The sequence below is a fragment of the Trachymyrmex cornetzi genome, unplaced genomic scaffold, assembly GCF_001594075.2.
Source record: "Trachymyrmex cornetzi isolate Tcor2-1 unplaced genomic scaffold, Tcor1.1 scaffold223, whole genome shotgun sequence".
Taxonomy (NCBI): domain Eukaryota; kingdom Metazoa; phylum Arthropoda; class Insecta; order Hymenoptera; family Formicidae; genus Trachymyrmex; species Trachymyrmex cornetzi.
The window spans coordinates 3,079,503-3,100,894 of record NW_017296881.1 but is presented as its reverse complement, the minus strand read 5'-3'; the positions used below and the strand labels follow the sequence as shown (position 1 = coordinate 3,100,894).

Here is a 21,392-nt window from a genome sequence, read left to right as displayed (position 1 = left end):
TGTTGAAATAATAAATACTTGAAAACATATTTTAAATATTATGTCTTTTACTATTTCAACAATATTTACTTAGATATATAAAAACTAATTTTTTCAAGAAAGTGTTTTTCTTTACTTTCTTAATGTGCATTTGTGAATTTATAAAAGATACATTCCTATTTTGACAATACATTTTTTATTTTATTAAAATAACATACTACGATTAAAAGTTTTCTAAAGAGCTCCAGATATAGTTAACGACTTTATCAACAATCATTAACTGCGTAAAAGTATTGAGCGACATCTGTTAAAATCGTTTCCTGATTTATCAATTGTTAATATCTATTTATTTTATTTCTAATAGAGTGCAGAAGAATTAATAATTTCTAAAATATGCAGTTTTAATATAAGTACGTCAATGATATTTTAGGACAAATTTACAAGATTTGCTTATAAAAATATATTCTACAGAAAGAAAAAATGGAAAATCTTATATTGAGAGAGACAAAGATTTGTAATATATCTCAGCTTTTTATTGATGACATGTATAAATACGTGCTCTAGGCATACTGGCGTTTTCCGTTTAATAAAAATAATTATAGCGAAAAACGGCGCAGAAAGTGTAATATCAAATCGATAATATAGTATACGACAACCACCAAGGCTGATATATGGCAAAACCATCTTCAAAATTTATGTAAGTCACATTTTGGGTATAAAGAACTATCGATATTTATCATTACAGGGAATACAATTAATTAATCTTTAATTGACAGTCAGCGAATGTAGGATTATAAAAGTTTATATTAGGGGAAATTGGATCGAGTTGCGCAAATGGGATATTTGGCCCGTGTTTATAGATTTAATTAAGGCCCGATTGCACCACCTTTACTTTAATTTTAAGCGAGTCTTGAACTCTATTTTTTCTGTCTCTCTATGCTTTGAAAAAAGAAAGAGATATTTTTAAGCTTCGCTTAAAATCAAAGTAACGTTGGTGCAATCAGGCCCAAAACTTATAATGTCATTATAAGTCCATTATATAAAGAAAATGTAGAATATGCTTTGCATATTATAGGCTCTTTGGCACAACTATCTGGATATGTTTTTTACATTCCCTGATTGATATCCGAATGTATAGCTTTTCAAACTACATTCGGTTGTAGGGCTATCAAAAACTTATCTTCCTAACGTGCAAAAAGGAGTTTCATGACAACTTTTGTTCACATTGTTATATTGACATATACGATTTATCCTATCTTGATATCTGTTTATGTGTTTGCGTCGATATTCTCATTTAACGTGAATTGTCCTGTTTCACAGAGTGAATCTCACCGAAAAAGAGAAATGCTGGGACATTTATCTAACCGTGTATAATCCGCGGTATATTTCTACTATTTCTATAAAATAACCGTTCTAAAAGAATAACTTTCTAAATAAGAAAAATAAAATAATCCAAGATTACGCTATCGTAGCCGGTACTATTTCAACTTCTTGAGACGTGTCACTTAGCATTAAAGTAGCTGTCGTTTGCTGCCGAGAATTCTGATCGATGCCTCTCGTACTGGGTGGAACGTACGTCCACCATGCCAAAAAGAAGAAAAGAAGCGAAGCCGCTTTTCCAATGAATGCCAGCGCTAGCATATACCTGTGAAAAACATGTTTGTAACAAACTCATTTGAAACTTGTGAGAACTAATCTGCGAATCATGTTAAGGTACCACTGTGTAAATTGCCAACCTGCTCATGTAGTAGTTATCGTATACGAGGCACGCCCCTCTGCCGTCGCACGTTTCGTTCCACAAGATACAGGTATCGTCTATAAGAGCGCCGAATACCATTGGTGCCGGTATAGTTCCTAAAATCCGAACTTTGATCCACTGTATGCCTAAAGCGAATGATCGTTGATCGTCGCGCACGACTCTCAGGGTGGACGAGAGCGCTGGCATTGTGCATAGGAACGTCATGAACATATTACAAAATGCCAGGACGATGAACAGCCACAGGTACGTGCATGAACTTTCGCAGGTGGTATTGACAGCCTGGTACTGGACGACGTCACCGGTATCTTCGCTCGTCAAATTCATCGCTGGTGCGTGTATGCAGCTGCAATCCGAGTATATCTAGAAAGACAGTCGCGCGTGACATTTATTTGCTGTCTAAAAACAAAACGCTATTTTAGAAATACACCGGGGAATATACTTTGACATTGTTTATTGGTGTTTCCCGATAACATCCGGCGTGACAGGGCGAATAGTACGTGACTCCATCCACGCCGCATATAGGGTTAAATTGCGATCTAGAACATCCGCAGCCATTGTTGCAGGTATTTTCAAGAGACAACGCGATCCTTCTATAACAAAAAAGTCTCATTTTTAATAATAAAATAAGTAAACGTAATCGAATGAGCTGCACTAATGATTTATATTACTTCGTTGCCATTTAAAATCCATCGATAGTACAAACCTCGTGATGTTTTGATAGGGCACAGTCAATCCAGCGAAATCCAAGTTCGGGCAATTTAAAGCGAAACACAGCGTGAAAGCGATGCAGGCGGCTGTAGCTAGTAAACAAAATTTTAAAATGCCAGAGCAGGGCAAATTGAAGCGTTTTATCAGGTAACCACCGAGAAATGTACCGCCGCCTCCGGCTGGTACAGTCACCAATCCTAAAAATAGGAAAATATTATTTTGTAATATAAACCATAGCGAGAATTAATTAATAATGTCATCAATTAATATCTGTTAAAATTTTCTTTGCGATTCTTTGTGTAGTTTGCATTACTTTCCTTCATATCGAATCATTTCCAAAGCTTTGTGAAAATGATTTTATACAACAGTGCTTATCGAAATTCATGCTATATTATGATAGATTAATTGAATTGTGACATTATTCACCCATCAGCAACGCGGCCGAACTGGCACTGACGCTGAATTGATTTTCAATCAGTTTCGGTAGAAAAGCAGCAAATCCAGCGATGAGCAACCCTTCACTGGCACCTGCCAAGTTCAGCATAAAAAATGCCGGATTTCCAAGTAATTCGGTCATAGCACGTGGCAGCTCTCGTATCTTGGAAAACGCTTCCCCCGTTGCCGCGGTAGAAGATCGAGTCGATTTCTCGTGCGCTTCTGACACCCTATCCTTGGCTAATTCCTCCGATCCTATTCAAACCATCCATCTTTTTAGAACTCAGCTTACTAAATATTCATTTAATACGTATAATATATCTTTAAGTTTATTTAATTATTATTATTCTATCTAAAAACGTAGGAAAGATCGTACCGGGTAAAACTGCCGGAAATGCCAAAACTGGTATCGCGATGACGAAGCATATGACAGCAGCTGCCAAAAAACCGATCCACCATGCACCAACCCAGACATTACTATCAGAAGTTAACCCAATCCTAAAATTCAATGGTGTTTAGGATGCAATAGATTTTCGATAAAACATATTGGCAAGTCTTGCCTTTGGAAATATATTTAGAATTTATTCCACATAGATCTCAGGATTCTATTTCAAGTTTCCTTTTAATGGATGTAAGTTGAACGAAACTAGAACACCGATTAATTTCTTCCATTTTTATCTCGGCTGAATGAATTGTAAAAAAAACATCTGACCGATTTTTCTCCGTCGGAAAAAGATGTGATCTAAAGGATTATTCCAAGCGCGTTTGTAAAGTACTTACATATTCTCATTTAACTTTTTGTCTAATTTGGCAATCCTAATTTCGGGCAATTAGAAATTCTCGATTGACAAAGTTTCACGTAACTTCTTTGATTAATCGCTAGTACGAGATGCAGCGAACGTTCCTTTTGCGTGGTTTCGACATTAATGACGCGGTTATTTAACTGAATAAAAGTAATTTTGCTAAAATTTTCAATGAAAAATATATAATTGTAAGAATGTATAATTATCGATTAATAAAAAAATATAATAAAAGTAAACCATCTTTTTAACAGATGGAAAAGAATTTCTTCAATGAGTATGCTATAGTTTCTAGAATGACGTATTTTATATAATTAAAGTGAATCGTATTATCCCCATAAATATTAATAACATAAAGGATTGCTTAAATCCTTTGATTTAATTATTTTGATAAATATTAATTGCGAATGTTTATTGAGTATTTCACTTGATCCAGTGAAATTATGGAAATATATTGATAACAATGTTAATTTTTTTAAAAGATAACAAACACGATAAATACGATAGTCAATGGAATATTTATGCCTGATACGGCAGAATCGATACTTGATCCAAGAAAAGGAATAATTTGTATAACGGTCGGAAACTATTACTAAAGAAACGGCACGCGAGGGAAGCTATAATGTAACTTATTACAGGAAGGAACTTGAAAGTGAGAAAGCGGAAAAGTGCACGTAGAGAAGTCATTCGTTTCAACCGGCTCGAGGCCAGCTACATCTGCTGCTGCCGCTGCTGCATCTCCGGCGAAACTTTTCATTTACCTGCGAAATTAAACGCGGCGCATGCACGAACGACTATCACGTGGAGCGATAGGAGAGCCACACCTATTACACGAATAATTTCACCTTTCATTTGTCTTTTTTCTTGAAGAATCTCGTTTCTCGTAAAAAAAAAAGGATGTAATCGCAACCGCAACAGTGCGACTATAAAGACGCATCTCGATTTATTTGCTCGTTCCTATTTCATGTACGAGTATATAAGATTTTTAGATATATGCGTGTGAGTACGAAAAAAATATGTGAAAAAAAAGTTTTCTCGCCTAACGATTAATTTGATTCTCACGCGGTACAGAATGACTCAACGGTCGATGAAGGGGCGCGTAGTTGGGGGAGGGTCCACGGGGAGGCGAGTGGACAAATGGAACTTGATTGTGTCCTAAGTGCTGGGGGGATGAGCCAACAGTTTTGAAGGGTAATATCGGCGTGTCACATCGTCAAACACTGGTTCGCCACTTGACATTTTCCCCACGGGATATACTGTATATCAGTAGAGTTACACGCACTATTAATCTCGGCCCATTATACGCTCTAATGATCCTGGGGAGTATTTTTAACGGCAACGGTGCATTAAAGGAGCAATGTGACTCTTTGGGTTTTCATACCTCTTGGCTAAATATATGTTTCTTTTTTTTTTGGAAGAGGAGATATCGAATATGTGACAATACACCAAATCGCTACCATCGTTTTGATCATTATTCTCGAAAATTAGCTAATCGGATCAGAGCGTTCGGTTGCACGCTCACCCTCGCTTTATTTAATCGACGCTTTATGTATTACTGGGAGATCATTTTACTATTAATATCGAATTCCGTACAAACGACCAATATATGCACATCATCCGAATACTAGTGGCGAAATGACGAATATGCACATTTGCATACCATCAGATCGGCGAGTTATTCCGTTCGAAACCGCGCGTTTTCATGTCCGTATACACCCACAATACGTGTGCTCGTGTATATTCCGTCGGAGAGATAGACGCGAACGACCGATAAATCCTCGCGAGAATTTAATAAAGTTGCCGCTGACGCGCGACTAAACGTTCCCGCATGTTATCAGGGAAAAAAAGTGGAAAATGCGTTTAGCCTGACAACGGGAAGAGACGAATTCCGATGCCACCACCGCTACACGTTTCTCCCTGTCTTCGTTCGACGCACACCATACTATGCATTACAAATAAAATATCCATCACTCCTGTTTCATTGTCTTTCCGCGCGGAAATAAAGATGTCCGATTTATTTTTAAAAAAATAACAGGAAACAGCCGCGCGCGTTTGGAAAAATCGATCTATTAAAATATTTAAATACTTACGTTGAGGAGTCCACTGTGAGAAAGTCTGTGTAAATTTTCAGCAATTCGCCACCGACAACGTAGCCTAGCGCGGGTCCTATTATAGCCATAGTATAATAAACACCTAACACACAATACATTTTGTTTTATTAATATCGATTTAGAAAAAAAATTGATATATTTGTAAATTATTATAAGAACAAAGATCTCTCTTAATTTAAACAACAATATCAAGAGTGTACAGGACACTTGAGAGTCAAATATAAAGAAAAAATTATTTAAAACATAAAACCTCTCAAACTATAAGTATATTTAATATAATATTCTATAAATAATTAAAAGTTATATATATTACATAAATATGTAATATATGTATATATAACTTTTAAGGATCTTATATTAATATAACTTTTAATTATTTATAGAATATTATATTAAATATACTTATGTGGTTTTTGAGGTTTTATATTTGAAGTGCCCTGCACACTCTTGATACGTTGATATATTTGTGTTGCTTATACGGATCTTACCTAGATATACCGAAGACATCTTCTTCGAAACATTTTCGTCTAAATATGTAACCCCGAGAGTATAAAAGGGTGCCGCACCGGCGCCATGTAACAGCTGAGCTACCAGAAATATGGTTAAGTACACGCCACTGTAAGGCTCTAGGTCCGCTTGAACGGTAGATTGATCCGTGCAGGATATCTGAGTGGCCGAAATAATGATAAATCTGGCGTCGCCGGTTCACTAGGCAAACTACGTAAATAGAAGTGGGAAATCGAGAAAAGCACGGTATTACAAACAAGTTTCGATTAGTCATTCACGCATTGAATTACGCATTGTGTTTATTATCGATTGTGATGTAAATTTCGTTTAGGAGTCTAACGAGAGAATTTAACGTGTGTACGTTGCAATATAATCGCGTTGTTATTAGAAGGTGTTACGGGGCAAGCCACCGTTACGATTAAACTTGTCACGTTGTGATAAAGTAAACCGCGGATATGTAAATGAAGAGAATTTTAATTACATTCCATAGTAATTTAATTTATACTAGCTTACCGAATGGCTCGATATATTAGTGACACTTTGGCATACGTTGTCTGTTTGCTGACCTCCTCTATACGGTCCGGCAAGATAATGCGGAGATGCAAACAGCAGGCTACCTATACCTAAGACTAGAACCCCTATGCCGATATACCTACGACATTCCAGAACATCTGATTGAAATAGGATAAATTAATCACTGCAAAATTAATTCTAGACTTTTATACTTTCAAGGATGAATCGAATTGTGAGTAAGGAGGACCATCGGCTCAGTGCGTATTGTTTGGCAAGTGCTAGCTTATCATTTTTTTTTTTTTTTAATTGGGTAAAATAATTTTTTAGAAACGACCGTCGTCGAACTCGGTATTTCTACCTGACTTAAAATCTTCAGAAAGGTTATCGATTGTTGATTACAAGGGCGAGGATTCCGAGACGGTGTCGTAGCAAAGAAACGCGACGGGGATTAACATCGACAGTGTCGGACGAACTGGCGTTAAGATTAATATTTATGAGAGTCGTCGTATTGAACCGATATTGGTATTAATATTAATGCGTAAGGTAATGGCGCGACGCGGTATACACGTGCGTACCTTGGTTTCGATGCTTTCGCACGGCCGCCAAGATAGCTTACTGGTATGAGAAGAAGAAAACTAGCTATATCGTATCCACCCGCTATCAAGCCAGTCTCCGATGATTTTAATCCAAATCTCCTCTCTATCGTCGTTATGACGACATTTACAAAGCCATTCACGACCATTCCTAAAACAATGAACATTCTTGTATATTATGTATATGTATGATGCGTAATCAGTACCGCGATAGCTCCATTCACTACCTATACGAGCCAACTTTACGATTGCTGCTCGAAAAACAGATAGTTTGTTTTAAAATTAAAGGATAATTTTGCGACCATTAAAAAATTTTAATTACAAATTATCACAAACGACTTTTTAATAAGCATAATGAAATATGTTGTCGCGTGATATACATATATTTCCACACTGTTGAAAATTTAATGATATTACAATGTACATAAACGTTGGTCTTTTTAATCTCTATTAAAGAAACACGGAGTAAATGGCTCCCTTAGGATGCATCCAATAGACGTATTTTAATCCCAAAGAATCACCTCTGGCAAGAGGAAACACGTATTTCATTGTAATACATTTTAATATTTTACCAAAAATGTAACGTATTTTATCAAAAATAGATTCTTGATTGGCAAGTTTACGTATTTTTCAACGATTGATAAATTTTTTGAAATTTTCCTTTTCTGTTATCAATGCATTATTCCTTCCGATATATTAAGCTATTCTTGTTAACACGAACTATACATATTAATCGGATAATTTTCTCGTTATCGTCAATCATCACCCCCTTCGAGCTTATTTTCACGTAGAAGCATCAAAATTGCGGATAACGTATGACTATTAGCGTTGCTGCGCGACAACATCTCGTCGTATCAAATGTTATCAAGAAATTATGTTTCTCACAAGGATGCGGCTTGTTCGCTCTTTTTTTTTTTATAATAAGAGTTTACGGAGCGATGAGAAAATGGATATGAAAATATTCGCGTCCCTGACACTCGCGTCTAATCTCGGAGAGAAAGTTAACGCTTCACGCACTAACGCTAACTGACAAACTCGAAAGGAGGAACTGAGAAATATTAGATTAGTGCAAAAGCTGTCTCATATCTGTCAAATGAAGTTTAAAAAGAATTTCAGTAAAAAAATTTAGCGAAATTGCCACTAGCAACATTGGTTTCAACGCACTATTTTCGAATAAAAAATATTTTTATTTATTCAGAAACTTTTAAAATTATTTTTTAAATAATCTATATTACTTTTAATAAAAAATTTTTTAATAAAAAATATTTTTATTTATTTAAAAGCCTTTTCAATTACTTTTTAAAGTAACTCTGAATTTTTTAATTGAATAAATTTAACAGGAAAAGTACAAATTTTTTGCACTAATCTAATATATTAACTGACTAGCGTCTTTATAGCATTGTTATTGAAAATTTCGTTTTTAGACGTCGTTAATAAGCTTATTGACGATTTTTTGCAGCGAAGCCCCACGTCGCGCCGAGTGAATTACCATACGAAAAGTTAACTCAAAACTATATACGTACCTTGCATCGCCCCAGCCCAACACAGCCAGAAAAGCGCCCATTTCGCAGTGCGAAATTTCTGCAAATAAATTGGCCTGAACCAGAACCAACCGCATTTCAGATTGTCCGCGGTTCTATCCGTCTCCTTCGGAATTTCCGGCTTTATTTCCGGTTTTCTCGGGCCATCCCCAAACTGTTCCGGGAAGCTAGACAGGGTCTCGTGCATGTCCGGCACCCCCGACTGTAAATTACATCAGCGAAGATTTATCTCTATCACTTTGGATATAAATAATACATATTGCATATTGCACTTCGTTTCCAATATACACCAGCGTTCTCCTCGCCAGTCTTATAAAATACGATATGCAAAATAAACGACAAAGTGGTAGTAACGGTAAATTCAACGAACTCGCATGCGGCGTGCGCAAAACGACATGATTGTCTCTAACAATAAATAGAAGAGAGAATATGCTACAATCTCTGTGACCTATGGTCTCGAGTGATAGCTGTCTACAAGCGTTTCATTCCATATGCTGATGGTTACAAACCAAATATTAGCCAGACGTTTGTGTTTTCTTTCTCTACTTTTCCGACTCTCCTTGTAAATCGCGACAGACGTATTAAAAAACACAAAATCGATTGCAACATCGTATCAAACGATACTCACGCTGAATGTGAACTTGTCCCTCATAATTATCGACAATTTCCACGAAGCGTGGCAAGAATCTATAAATTCCACTTAGCTTCCACTCCTTTATCTTAAATCTTTCGATAACAATTGATCGTGAAAATATGATCTAAACATTTAGTAACGAAATATTTTACTAATACTTCAATGTTCGTCTCATTAGATAGAGATCATTTCCACTCAATTGCGGTCAGAGATCGCAACTTCCTTTTCGAAAAAGATATCGGCTCGCTGATAAGAAATTTTCAATGATAAATTTTATTTTATCCATTAACAGGAATAGTCAGCGATTAATTCATCGCGCTGTCTCTAACTTTTCACAGCTGATGGAAAGTTTGTTTGCTCAATGACGAGTATTATGGTCTTCGAAGCACTGTTGCTTGCATTTTCCATCTTGTACCCTTTTTTTTTCTTTCTCACCTTCTCTCTTTTCCCTCTCTCGCTCTTTCTCTCTCTCTCTCTGTCTCTCTCTTTCCTTTATTGTTAGTAATTTCTATTTGTAAAGTTTTAATTACAATTCCCTCAACCGGCAAAAACTTGCCGATAGTAAAATATACATCATTCCATCAAACTGTATCAAACACGAAGCTCGTACTCCGTCCCGTTGAACTCGTCAATTTCGATTCCGTGTAATCGAAAGCCAATCGAAAATAGCGCACCTTTCCCGATACGATTTCCACGACCGCGATTCTATCGTTTACGTCGCATTTTATCGTTTGCAATATCGCGATCCACGATTTATTTCTCGATTTATTTCTCACCGGTTCTGATTGGTACTCCGAGTAGACTTTCGTATCGTAAAAAAAATGTATCGCAGTGGAAATATTTCGTTACACCTTCGTGAAAAAAAAAAACGATCATGAAAATTTTAATAAATCCGTTAACGTATGTCTAATTTTACGCGCGCGTCTTTCACGTTCGCGGTCATTCTCAGTCGTTAAAAATCGGAGCTAAGGAACACGTAGCGGCTAAGAGCGCGCATCGCACGCGACTGAACTCTGAAGTCCGCACCCACGCTTCAAGCTCGCGCTCGCGCTTCTGCTCTCACAGTTTTCCCCGTTGAGTTTAAACGTAGTGTAGGTAACCCCCCTCTCTCTTTCTCTCCCTCTACTTCCCCCCCTCTCCCTCTCCCTCTCCCTCTCTCTCTCTCATTCTATCTCTCTGCTATCAACCCACCACCTGCTTTTATCACAGACATACCTTTTCTCCTGTCGCTCTCTCCTATCCCATCTCTCTCTCTCTTTCTCTCTCTCCCTCTCCCCTTCCCCCCTCTCTCTCTTTCTCTTTCTTCTTTCCCTTCCCCATCTATTGCTTTATCTCCGACTTATACTATACACACACTCTTCTTCCTACTCTTCTCCGATCCGCTATAAACCATCCCTACTAAGCTGTTGCTTCGCCATCAAGACGTACGAGCTACCCGATTCCATTCGTCATTTAAATGTGATCAAGTTTATTGGCTTTTGTAGGAAATTTATGCGTCTTGCGTAATAACGTGAAGTACCTTGCGCGAAGCTCGAGCTGACTAATAAGCGCTTGACGTATGTATTCACAAGGATTGACATCCCCTGCGCTCGCTTGTGGTGTTTTAACTGCTAATTAGTGAACACTCGTTATCAACCTCGACCGCAGAGAGATAACATTCGTCTTATAGCATGGTGTTATTATTATTAATTTTAATTTTAATGATCTAAACTAAGTTACAGATAAAGTATAAATCTGAGATGCTATTATTCACATTTTTATCTACTCAATTCTGCCTATCTGCGTTACACCTTTAATTATTGAGTACGCAAGTATTTAAAATTGCTTGTCAAAATCATAAACTTATTGGTACGTAAGTCGCTACAAATTTAGAATAAATAATTTATGAAGTTTACAAAATCGAAAAAATTTACAATAATAAACTTGGCTGAAAGAATTTCGCACTCGAAATTTATTATTTTACATTTTTTAAAGACAAGTATCGATCTTACAAAATACATCTTGGCTGAAAATTTGAATTTTGATTCTTTGTCAACGATATCAATGTTTACTATGAAACTCGATCCATCGCATCCACTATATGTAACTGTTAGAATGCATATTGCAGGAACGATCAATATATGGAACAAGATAAAATGTCTCAGATCAGATAAATAAGTTTGAGATATCACAGATAAAATAACTAACAAAACTAGCGCAGTACATTTATACAGTGAGTACAAACAGTATTCGTAAAGAAAATATTTTTTAAAAAGACTTTATTTTTAAAAATTAAATACTGTCCAGCGAGAAATGAGTCATCGAATTGATGTCGAATCAATATCGATAATTTCAACACCAACTCGACGTCGATTCGACGTTTAATTGATTATCATTTCTTGTTAATTATAGAAAATATATCATCTGAAAAATAAGCGAAAATTAAAAGTTCCATTGTTCGGATGATCAAAAAGTATTCGTACAGTCGAGAAATTTAGCTTATAATATCAGAAATACATGCGAAGCTCATTTATACATGTTAGAACAGAATGTATTCATTGTATAAAATTGCTAATTAATGTTTATTTTCTATAAGACTTTTTTTATAAAAAATTTCCTCGTACGAATACCTTTTGCTCTCACCGTATATGAATTATATGGCACGTATAATTCATAAATGCAGAAAAGAATAAAAAAAAGAGTAAACGAGACGACGATAAGGGAAATTTCAATATTCTCACGGAAATGCCGAAATTTCTAGAGTGCTTGGGAGAGTAGACAACTGAGAGACAAGCGTAGGTCAGGTCGGATATATCAAACATCGTGAACGCGCTTGAATTTATGGTAGCAATAACGCCGGTACGTAGAGAGGCGAGAAGATCGAAATAAATCACTATGATAATATCACCTCTTAAAGAGGCTGGTACAAAATACAGAGCTCTCGTCGAGCAAGGGGAATACTCTCGCTTATACTCGTACATAAAAATCGACTTATTCCTCGATCGCGTGCGGCGAAAGTAGTCGAAAAAAAAAAAAGAATGGATTGGTAAAACAACAGAACCGAGCGGGTTCGTGTTGATGTCGTTTTAAATCAGAAATTATGCGTGCGTAGGAATGGAAAGTATTCGCCCTCTCGCGGTAGCAGCTATTTACCGTGTCAAATTAAATATCATGTCCATCTGCCTCGCGGACAGTGATTATTCGCTCGGTGAAGGCGGACGCGCGTCACTGAAAATGAAAAAAAAAAAGGAAAGAGCCACATTATGCATAAATACGTGTATACATTATACATACATACGTGGAATGGCATATTTTATTACACAATGTAAACGACCCGAACAGAGTAAACGGAGATTGCGCATGTTGCACGAGGGGTTGGACGAGAGGGAATGAGGAACAAAATAAATACTCTTACGGGGACCATCGCGCGACGCACGTTTCACAATCCACGCGACCGCTTCGACATAAATTTCGTGGATTTAATAAAGATTCATGGCTTCCGCTTGCAGAGCGTTACGGTTGCCGTGTATGGGTCTGCTCGTCGGGAAGACGAGCGAGCGGACGTCGTCTCTTACGACGATCGTTTCACCCCATAGGCGTCGAATTTCTTACGAAATTTATGCCAAACGCTCCAAATGCATTCCAAGTGCCTCAGGTGTTACAAAGAGCCTTGATCGAAGGAACTATAATGTCTCGATTGCCGAGAATTACTCAAGGATGAACGTGTAATTTTCGTCGAAAGGAAGGAATAATATGTCGGAATATAAATTCGTGACGAGAGAGCGTGCAATTTTCTTTCCGGACAGGGTATCCATCGTGACGCCTATGACAATAGACAAACAACGACTTATGTCAATGCTCGAGGGCGTAGGCGGTCTCGAACGGGCAACACGATGGAGGTCGCGCCAGAAAGCTTTTATTAATTTTCTAATTTGTCGTCGAAAATATGCCATTTACGTATAGCAACAGTATTGTAGACGTATTGGGGAAGAATAAGAATGATGAAACCAACTCTAAATCCTGATGTTACAAGGAATCTTATCGCATGTGAAAGTCCTGTTTCTCTTCCTCGCTTTCAACCGCGCGGAAGTCGCTCGGTGTGTCTGCGCCTCTTGATACGCGCATCGCGATCTCTTTTAATCCTCTTATACGAATGCGAGTCACGGTATAAAACCTATGCTGACTGGAAAATCCACGAATGATTGGTTCGTGGATACCTCGTGTCGCTCGAGAGGTGACTGACATCAGTCGCGATTCGTATTCGATTCTTTTATCGATGGAACGGAGGTCCTTTATACGCGGGGTAAAATATTTCCTGCTTCGCACGAGATGGTTATCCATCGACCTGGAGAGCGGAAGACGGGAGGGCAGTAAACCGAGGCGATATCTACACAGCCGTGTATATAATGAAATATACTTTCATGGCTTCCCCTTTTTGCCGCTCGATCCTTTCTCGTTCGAAATGAAAACGAGTGTCTCCAAAGAGCTTTGCTCTCGTCTACCGTCACGTTCGATATTTCGTACCTTTCTTTATGCCGACACATGTTTTCTTCCTCGCGAGGGTTTCTCAACGACGAGAGAGAGCCGGTAGGCCGTTTTGCGACACGCGACATAAAGCGCGCCGTTTGCCATTTAGATTTCCTCCTTTTGGTTGCAAATGTTACGTTTCAGCTGAAAACGCGGATACGACGCAGACAGGTTCATATCGCGTGAGAAAATTTTTTACATTCTTCTTGATTATTGACGTAACGTCTGATATAATCTGCATAGTCGTAAAGTGACTAAAAATTTTTCAGGGACAAGTCTGTAATTATATGATAATTAATACGATTATATATATATGGTTTGCATTTTTGAAGCGACAACGAGATGAAAAGTTAGCGGAAAGTGCATCCCACTAATCAATAGACAACTTTCGTTTATACAGCATGCCCGTGACCGATGTATTCCTAACAACTATATTCAGGAGTAACTCGATTTACGGGAATGCAAAGTGAATATGCCAAACAGCTTGTTAATGCAAATTAAACGGCACTCAGCCGACAAACAGGCATTTTGTGAAGCAGATGCCAATTATTTAGATGTTTCCTCCCCCGTCATCCACTTTCTTCGATATTGACGCGCGGTACAACAAAGCAAGTATTTCTTTTTCATGCGATTTCAATAATTAAAGAACAGTGTACACTGCGATTGTGCACCTGATCTCTCTCAAAATTTCTATCTTTCTTAAATTTTAATTTTAGATTATGTATAGGATCGTCCGGGTAGATTTTTGGGATTGTTGTAAAAAAGATGATATATTCTAAATGCTATTCTTTTTCGCCATAAATGGAACTACCTCAAGGATAGTTAAAATAAAGAACTCAGAATATTCTTTGATTGAAGAAGAACATATAACAGATTTAAGAATTTAATTAAAATCAAAATATACTGAATAAAGATTTTTATAAAAACCTGCAAGGAACTATTATAAATATAGAGATGCTTATTTACAATAAATAAGCCTATTTTCGTAGGATAAACCAGAGTTGATAAAAAACATGTAAAACATGTTTAATCAATGTTTTAAATACATGTTTCCTTCAATACTATTTAAAACATATGTTAAAAAAATTAAAAATATACTTAAAAAAAATGTTTACATATTTTCCCCCCTTTTAAAATATATTTAAAAAAAAAGAAAAAACACAACGTTATGTTAAAAAAAAGTTCTTTTATTAACCCTAATTTAATTCCCATAAATAAATAACCTTGAAAAATTAGTCCTGCGTTTTCTATAATCTTATTTCAGTCCAAAAATATCGTCACATTCCATTCTCAGACTTTGTACATGCTTATATGCGTATACATATCGCAATAACAGATGTAACTATTTTTGTAACATAAGACACTAAATATTACATAATTATACTTTTTTATATGCTATTATGCGTTTATATATAATAGATTGTAATGGATAATATCTACCGTAGACATGAGCATACACGAGTTATTCATGCGGTTTTGTTAAGTAAACTTCTTTTTATTATATTTATGTATCATTCTACAAAAATTATTAGAAAACTTACTTAAAACAAGAAAAATCATTTTAATGTATTTCTTATGCATGGTAAATCGACTAATTATTTAAAATTATAAATTATCGACGCAACGTGACACACACTCACATACTTTCTCTCTCTCTCTCACTCTCTTCTTTTTCTTTTTCTTCTTCTATCTCCTTCTTTCTCTTTCTGTTTCCACTTTTTACAATTTTTCATGCTTTTGAACACGGTTCATTAATTGAGACAATGTCGAAGTACGCTGTAACTTCCGCGTTCCGACTCCCCTTTTTCTATCATTATTTTTTTCTTCGACGTTTCATCACGACGGGCGGCGCTACTTCACATAATTGCAGTGCAATCGCTCAGCCCGCTTTTCCGGGCTTTAAGTCGGCATAAAACCGTTTCGTTCGTACGAGCGATGTTACCGAAAATAAGGTACTACAATAGGAATGAAAAACGAAACCGAGTATGAGCTACAGTCTACCCCTATTCAAGAGTTTCGTCAGACTTTCTAATGGAAGAAAACCCATAGAAAACAGAGTACTTTGCTACGTTTCAATTACTGTTTTCAAGTGTTGCACTAACGCGCATCGTATACATTACGGAAAAGATATGTGTAGAAAATTCAACAAATGAATATGCGCTTCGTAAATCATCTCGTTTTATAACTGTTTACTTCTGAAATTAACCTTTCAATCGGACAAGTCCGGAGGCGTCAATCGCAAAAACCAGAATAGGTGAAACCAGCAAAAAGTAACTATTCCAAAGTCAATCAATTCACAGGGAAAACAGTTGCGGAAATATCGACGCATATATATACGAATGCAGATTAACTAGAGATAATTTCTCTGCAAAAACACACTACGCTCAATATGACTCATAAAAAAGAAAATCAAAGAATTATAATTGCATTTTCAGCAAAGGCCTTAAAGTTGCAGCTAACATTAAACGATTAACTTTCCGGACGCTAAGTATTTCATAAAATCACAAAGAGATATACTTAAGCCATAAAATACAATTGTGACAATCTGGCTTTCTACAGATTTCGTAAAAACACGCGTATGCGTTATTATATTATCTGTCTGGAGAAAAACGCGACAATATCTCGAACCTACCTACCAATAGCTTCGCCTTACATATACTTATGCAAATTTCCAGAGTATGCAGATGCAAATTTTCGCGAACGCAAACACCGTTGGGGCAGGTAAAATGCGCTGGGTTACGGCAGTTGTTTATTCTTTCGAGACACCATGCGATAGGATACGGTGGCAAACTCCTGCCTTATCGTCCATAAGATTAAAATGAAGTTCAAGTTTATTAAAGAAAGAAGAAAGTATATACACACAGGACCAAGAATAATGACAAGGTTTTTAATGTAATATTGAACAAGAAAGTTTTATTGACTCCTCAGAAGATAATTTTCACATTTCCAGTAAAAATGTTTATGTCGACATAAGTAAGAAAATGCCTAAAAGTTGTGAAAAATTAATGCAATTTTGTGTTTAAAAATTGACGTTTAAAGATAAAGAAGAATAATAGGAAAAATTACATGAATGTTTTTTGTGTATATGGTTTATAGAATGAAATTATTTTGTTGATAAGAAACAAAATTCAGAATAGCTTTATAAAAATATCATCATACTAACTTTTTTACGTATAACTACTTTATAAATCTTTGATAAAATCTTGTAAATCATTTTATAAAAAGAAATAATTAGTTGTATTTTGAAAGAAGGATTAAGTTTCTATGAAGTTAATATGAAGAAAAAGTTGCGAGATATGCAAATTATATGTCATATTTAAGAGCTACTTAAAGCGGACTCGAGTGGCTTATCTTGAACAAACATTGGGAACATGAAAGAGATCATAATTATATAGGCAATGCTCTATTTATTGATATTAATCACATTTCATATTTTTATCAATCATGATCATATATATTGATAAAAAGTTGTTCAGTAACGCATCAAAACATTCCAAGAACTAAACAATAAACTTTTATTGTTATTTAATGTTATGTATAACTTGATAAGTTTTTTAAAGTCACGATTTAAAACCGAACGATTATTACCTATATCGAACTCTTCGTCACTCGTCTTTTACTTAAAAATCTCCAAGTTATATGTATTTAAATAATAAAATACGTATTTAAGTAATAAAATAATAGTCATTGTTGTTTAATTTCCGACGTCTTGACGTTTTACTTAACAATTTTTTATCAATAAATGTGATAGCGTTAGATTAATTGTCTTTGTTCATGATTTTTCTCACGTTGTTATGATATTTTCTCAAGATAAGCATACATTACTTGACTCACACTTAAATAGCCCTTTAATATGCTGTATAATTTGCACACCTTAGAATTTCTTCATGTTAACTAAAAAACATTCTAAACTTAATATCCTTCTTTACTTAGAATATATTTGATAAAATATAAATTGCGGCATTTCAGTTATTTATTTGTACATTATACAGTGATGGTGATTTGTTAAATTTATAGAATTTAGTAGAACGCGTGATTATTTTTCCCCAATTTTATATCTCTGAAAAATAATTGAAAGTCGAAAGTAACGGACGAGAGAATTCAGATAAATCAATTTTATCTTCCCTCCAGGTATCACATGGTTCGAGCATTTAAATTACTCTTATAACAACGCACGGTGCGTTAGAAATTCAATTAGCTCAATTTTGATTATCGTAAGAACTTTGCGTAAAAATTTCCTTATTCATCTACGTGTTCACATATAGAAAAAAAAAGCAGTAGCTAATTATGTTTAAAACGGATTTAAATAATTCATAATTACTGTGTTATATCAAACATCATTGTATTAAAAAGATATTACAATGTTTACATATATACGTATTATATAGCAGCACACTCAGACAAAGACAGTCAATTTTTATGAACTACTACTATGTTCATTATTCAGTTTATACTATTAAATTTATTTGTGGTACTGCACATATATATTCATCTTTTAATGAAATTATTATTTAGTATTATTAACTTACCGTTGGTGCGATGCCATCGTTATAACCTAAATTATCTATTCCTGTCATGTTGCAATCTGTAAAACAATTATAAAAGTTATTAATATATAAAATGATGTAAATTGATATAAATTATTATACCATTTATTATATGATTTATTATAGTTATTTATGATATTATATTATTTATTCATTGTATTATTAATAAAACAGTTATATATTAAGTAATAACAATTTATTAAATGATACATATTATACCATTTATTTATGAAAATACTCGTAGCTGACACAACGAAATAGTGCTCTGCAAGATATATTTTTTTATTAAAATAATATTATATCATTAACAAGAAAAATTGATTTAAAAAATGATTAAAAAATCAAACATCTCTGTACCTTATTTAAACATTAAAAGAGTAGATATTTTTGAATGTTCCTGTAGTATCTTAGTAAGACGATCGTTGATAGATGCATATAATGCGTGATAATGTTCACAACAATCGAAGTAACAGGATAATGGACATCATGTTAAATTATTATGCACCCTGCGCGGAATGTGTCCAGACTTAATCTTTTTATATGAATCGAATTTAAGGTTCGTTTGTAGTAGGTCATCTTGTGGGAAAACTTTCAATTCTATTAAGTATGTTTTCTCAAAAGTTTAACAGTATGACGATTGCACTCGCAAATAAACCAGTCTCATATCCACAAGCAACAACTTATGACTATATGACTGATATTCATATAGTTGATTTTAATTTTCGGATCGTTTTAAGTACGACCTTAAGATGTCATAAAACGATCACATTAGCATCTTAAGATGATGACATTACTAAAATAATTTTTTTAAATAAGAATCGCTATTATATCAGCTATTTCTAGCTGCATTTAGTCGGAGTGATAAGATAGATAAAAATATAGTCTCTTTTTTTAGTTTTGAACATGTATTACTTTTTGATGACCTTATTGATTATTTAAAACGTAAAGAAACGGGCGAAAATTCAAAGATGCACGGTCAAGTGTTATAGAATAAACACTCAATCGAAATTATCTTTAAGAGTTTAATATCATTCTTCTATAATCTTTCCATTTTTTTAAATACGATTTATTGTATTGTGTTACAATGATTACAATTTTTGCAATCAATTTATTTGTTTCAATCATTTTTTCTTTTAAATATGTATCTCTTTCTCATAAAGAATTTTTAAGTTTTATAGACAAAACATTTTTACTGAATCGTTTAAATGTAATGTCTTTCGTTCTCTATAATCTCCATTCAACGTTCTGACAAAATCCATGCATTTCTTTCATAACAAAGGAATACAGTTTAGTCAGCAAAATGAAAACAATTTTCCACGTCCTCGAAAGATAAAAAAAATGTTGTATTTATACTGTTTCGCAATAAATTATGGATTATCCATAAATGTCAGACTTAATAAATCGCAATCGATTCAATAAAGCAGTATATGCTTTGTTACATTTTTCTCGAATTGAAAAGACTGGCAAAAAGATGCTATAACGTATTTCTTCCAAATTTATTTGATCGAAACTCACGTAGGAGTCGTGCTTTATCGTGAATACGTAATAACATTTGTTTCTACCGTAATGGACGTATCGATAATATAAAAGTTTTTATTGTTATTGATTGTTCAATCGAACATTCCTTCTTTTTAATTCTCCTAAAATAATACATACGCGAGGCAAAAAATGGAAAAAAATAACGCGAGAAAGAAGAAACGTCAGAATTGCTGTAAATCACCGTACCGCTGATTTCTCGACTCTAGTTAATTATATGAGTCTCAATGGATACTATAATGGTGTGCTTCCGTTAATTAATTTGCGTCTGCTGTACACATCTCTTTCGCATCGCTATATAATTAATTAACGTAACGTTCGTAAGCTTATGAACAAAACGAAGACAAGAAGTGATTATAGCTACATTCTATAACTAAACGGTAGATGCGACCGTTTCCTTCTCTTCTTCTGACATTTGACGTAGCGCGCTCAAAAATTATATACGTATAAAAATTTACATAGAGCCCGAAATAAATCTGTTTTATTGTGTAATCACACAATATTGTTGTATATCAATTTTAATAATTTTTTTTAAATGATACATTAACAATTAACGATTTATTTACAATACCGTAATTTCATGCACGATGTATATTTACAATTGATAACATTTACAGTTACAATATGTTTGCTGTTATGTAATCTAGTTTTGTGCTACTTACCGTATTAAAAAATATCTAAACGCGGATTTTGAATCTGATACACTGAAGATAAAGTTTTGTAATCCGTACCGATACAATACAACACATGATTATATAATTCCGTTATGGCAGAATTAACATTCATTACAGCATGTTTCTGTCTTTAAAAAGCAATAAACTCGCGATAACGCATTGCTTTTTACCTCGCGTACACTGATGCGAACGAGTCCACGAGTTCAAGACGACTACTTTGGACGCTCACTAACTAACTGAACTTGATGTAGCCTCAAGTCAGTGACTGGCCTCGAAGAGTGGGGCTTATGTCGTACACATTGCTACACGCTGGAGCATAACATCAGGTTCTTTTAATATTCTCAACATTATACGTATCTTTCATAATACATAGATATATTTAGGTTTATATTTATCATATAAGTATGTCACATAATTATACATAATTCTTTATAAATATGTATAAAGTAACTCTTTTGTGTATGTATAAAGTTAATCTTTATATCTGTTATAACATATTTTTATTTGAACAATTTGTACACATATTTAAATTTTATACATAAGCGTAAG

General features: G+C 34.7%; 1 protein-coding gene across 3 annotated transcripts; it reads right to left on the bottom strand.

Annotated features, from left to right (window-relative positions):
- Positions 1-511: 511 nt before the first annotated feature.
- Oatp26F (Organic anion transporting polypeptide 26F) lies at positions 512-21,042 on the bottom strand. Of its 3 annotated transcripts, XM_018506410.1 has the most exons (13): positions 20,832-21,042; positions 18,616-18,671; positions 8,929-9,148; positions 7,388-7,556; positions 6,813-6,951; positions 6,281-6,458; positions 5,772-5,874; positions 3,258-3,379; positions 2,873-3,136; positions 2,442-2,643; positions 2,178-2,328; positions 1,716-2,098; positions 512-1,624 (listed from the first exon to the last, which is right to left on the bottom strand). In XM_018506410.1, exons 2-13 carry the CDS (start codon positions 18,661-18,663, stop codon positions 1,438-1,440), a joined length of 2,166 nt encoding a protein of 721 aa, XP_018361912.1. In that variant the 5' UTR covers positions 18,664-18,671; positions 20,832-21,042; the 3' UTR covers positions 512-1,437. The 3 variants fall into 3 exon arrangements, with proteins under 3 accessions (XP_018361912.1, XP_018361915.1, XP_018361914.1); XM_018506413.1 differs by lacking the exons at positions 18,616-18,671; positions 20,832-21,042 and adding an exon at positions 13,572-13,628; XM_018506412.1 differs by lacking the exons at positions 18,616-18,671; positions 20,832-21,042 and adding an exon at positions 9,575-10,596.
- Between the last annotated feature and the right edge of the window lie 350 nt (positions 21,043-21,392).

Bases quoted from the DNA above. Each gene is read 5' to 3' on its own strand.
- Oatp26F (XM_018506410.1), bottom strand. From the start codon at position 18,663: ATGACAGGAATAGATAATTTAGGTTATAACGATGGCATCGCACCAACG. The intron at 6,459-6,812 runs GTAAGCTAGTAT...TCGGCCACTCAG, and splicing joins CTAATATATCGAGCCATTCG to ATATCCTGCACGGATCAATC. The intron at 2,329-2,441 runs GTTTGTACTATC...TTTTTGTTATAG, and splicing joins CCCTATCAAAACATCACGAG to AAGGATCGCGTTGTCTCTTG.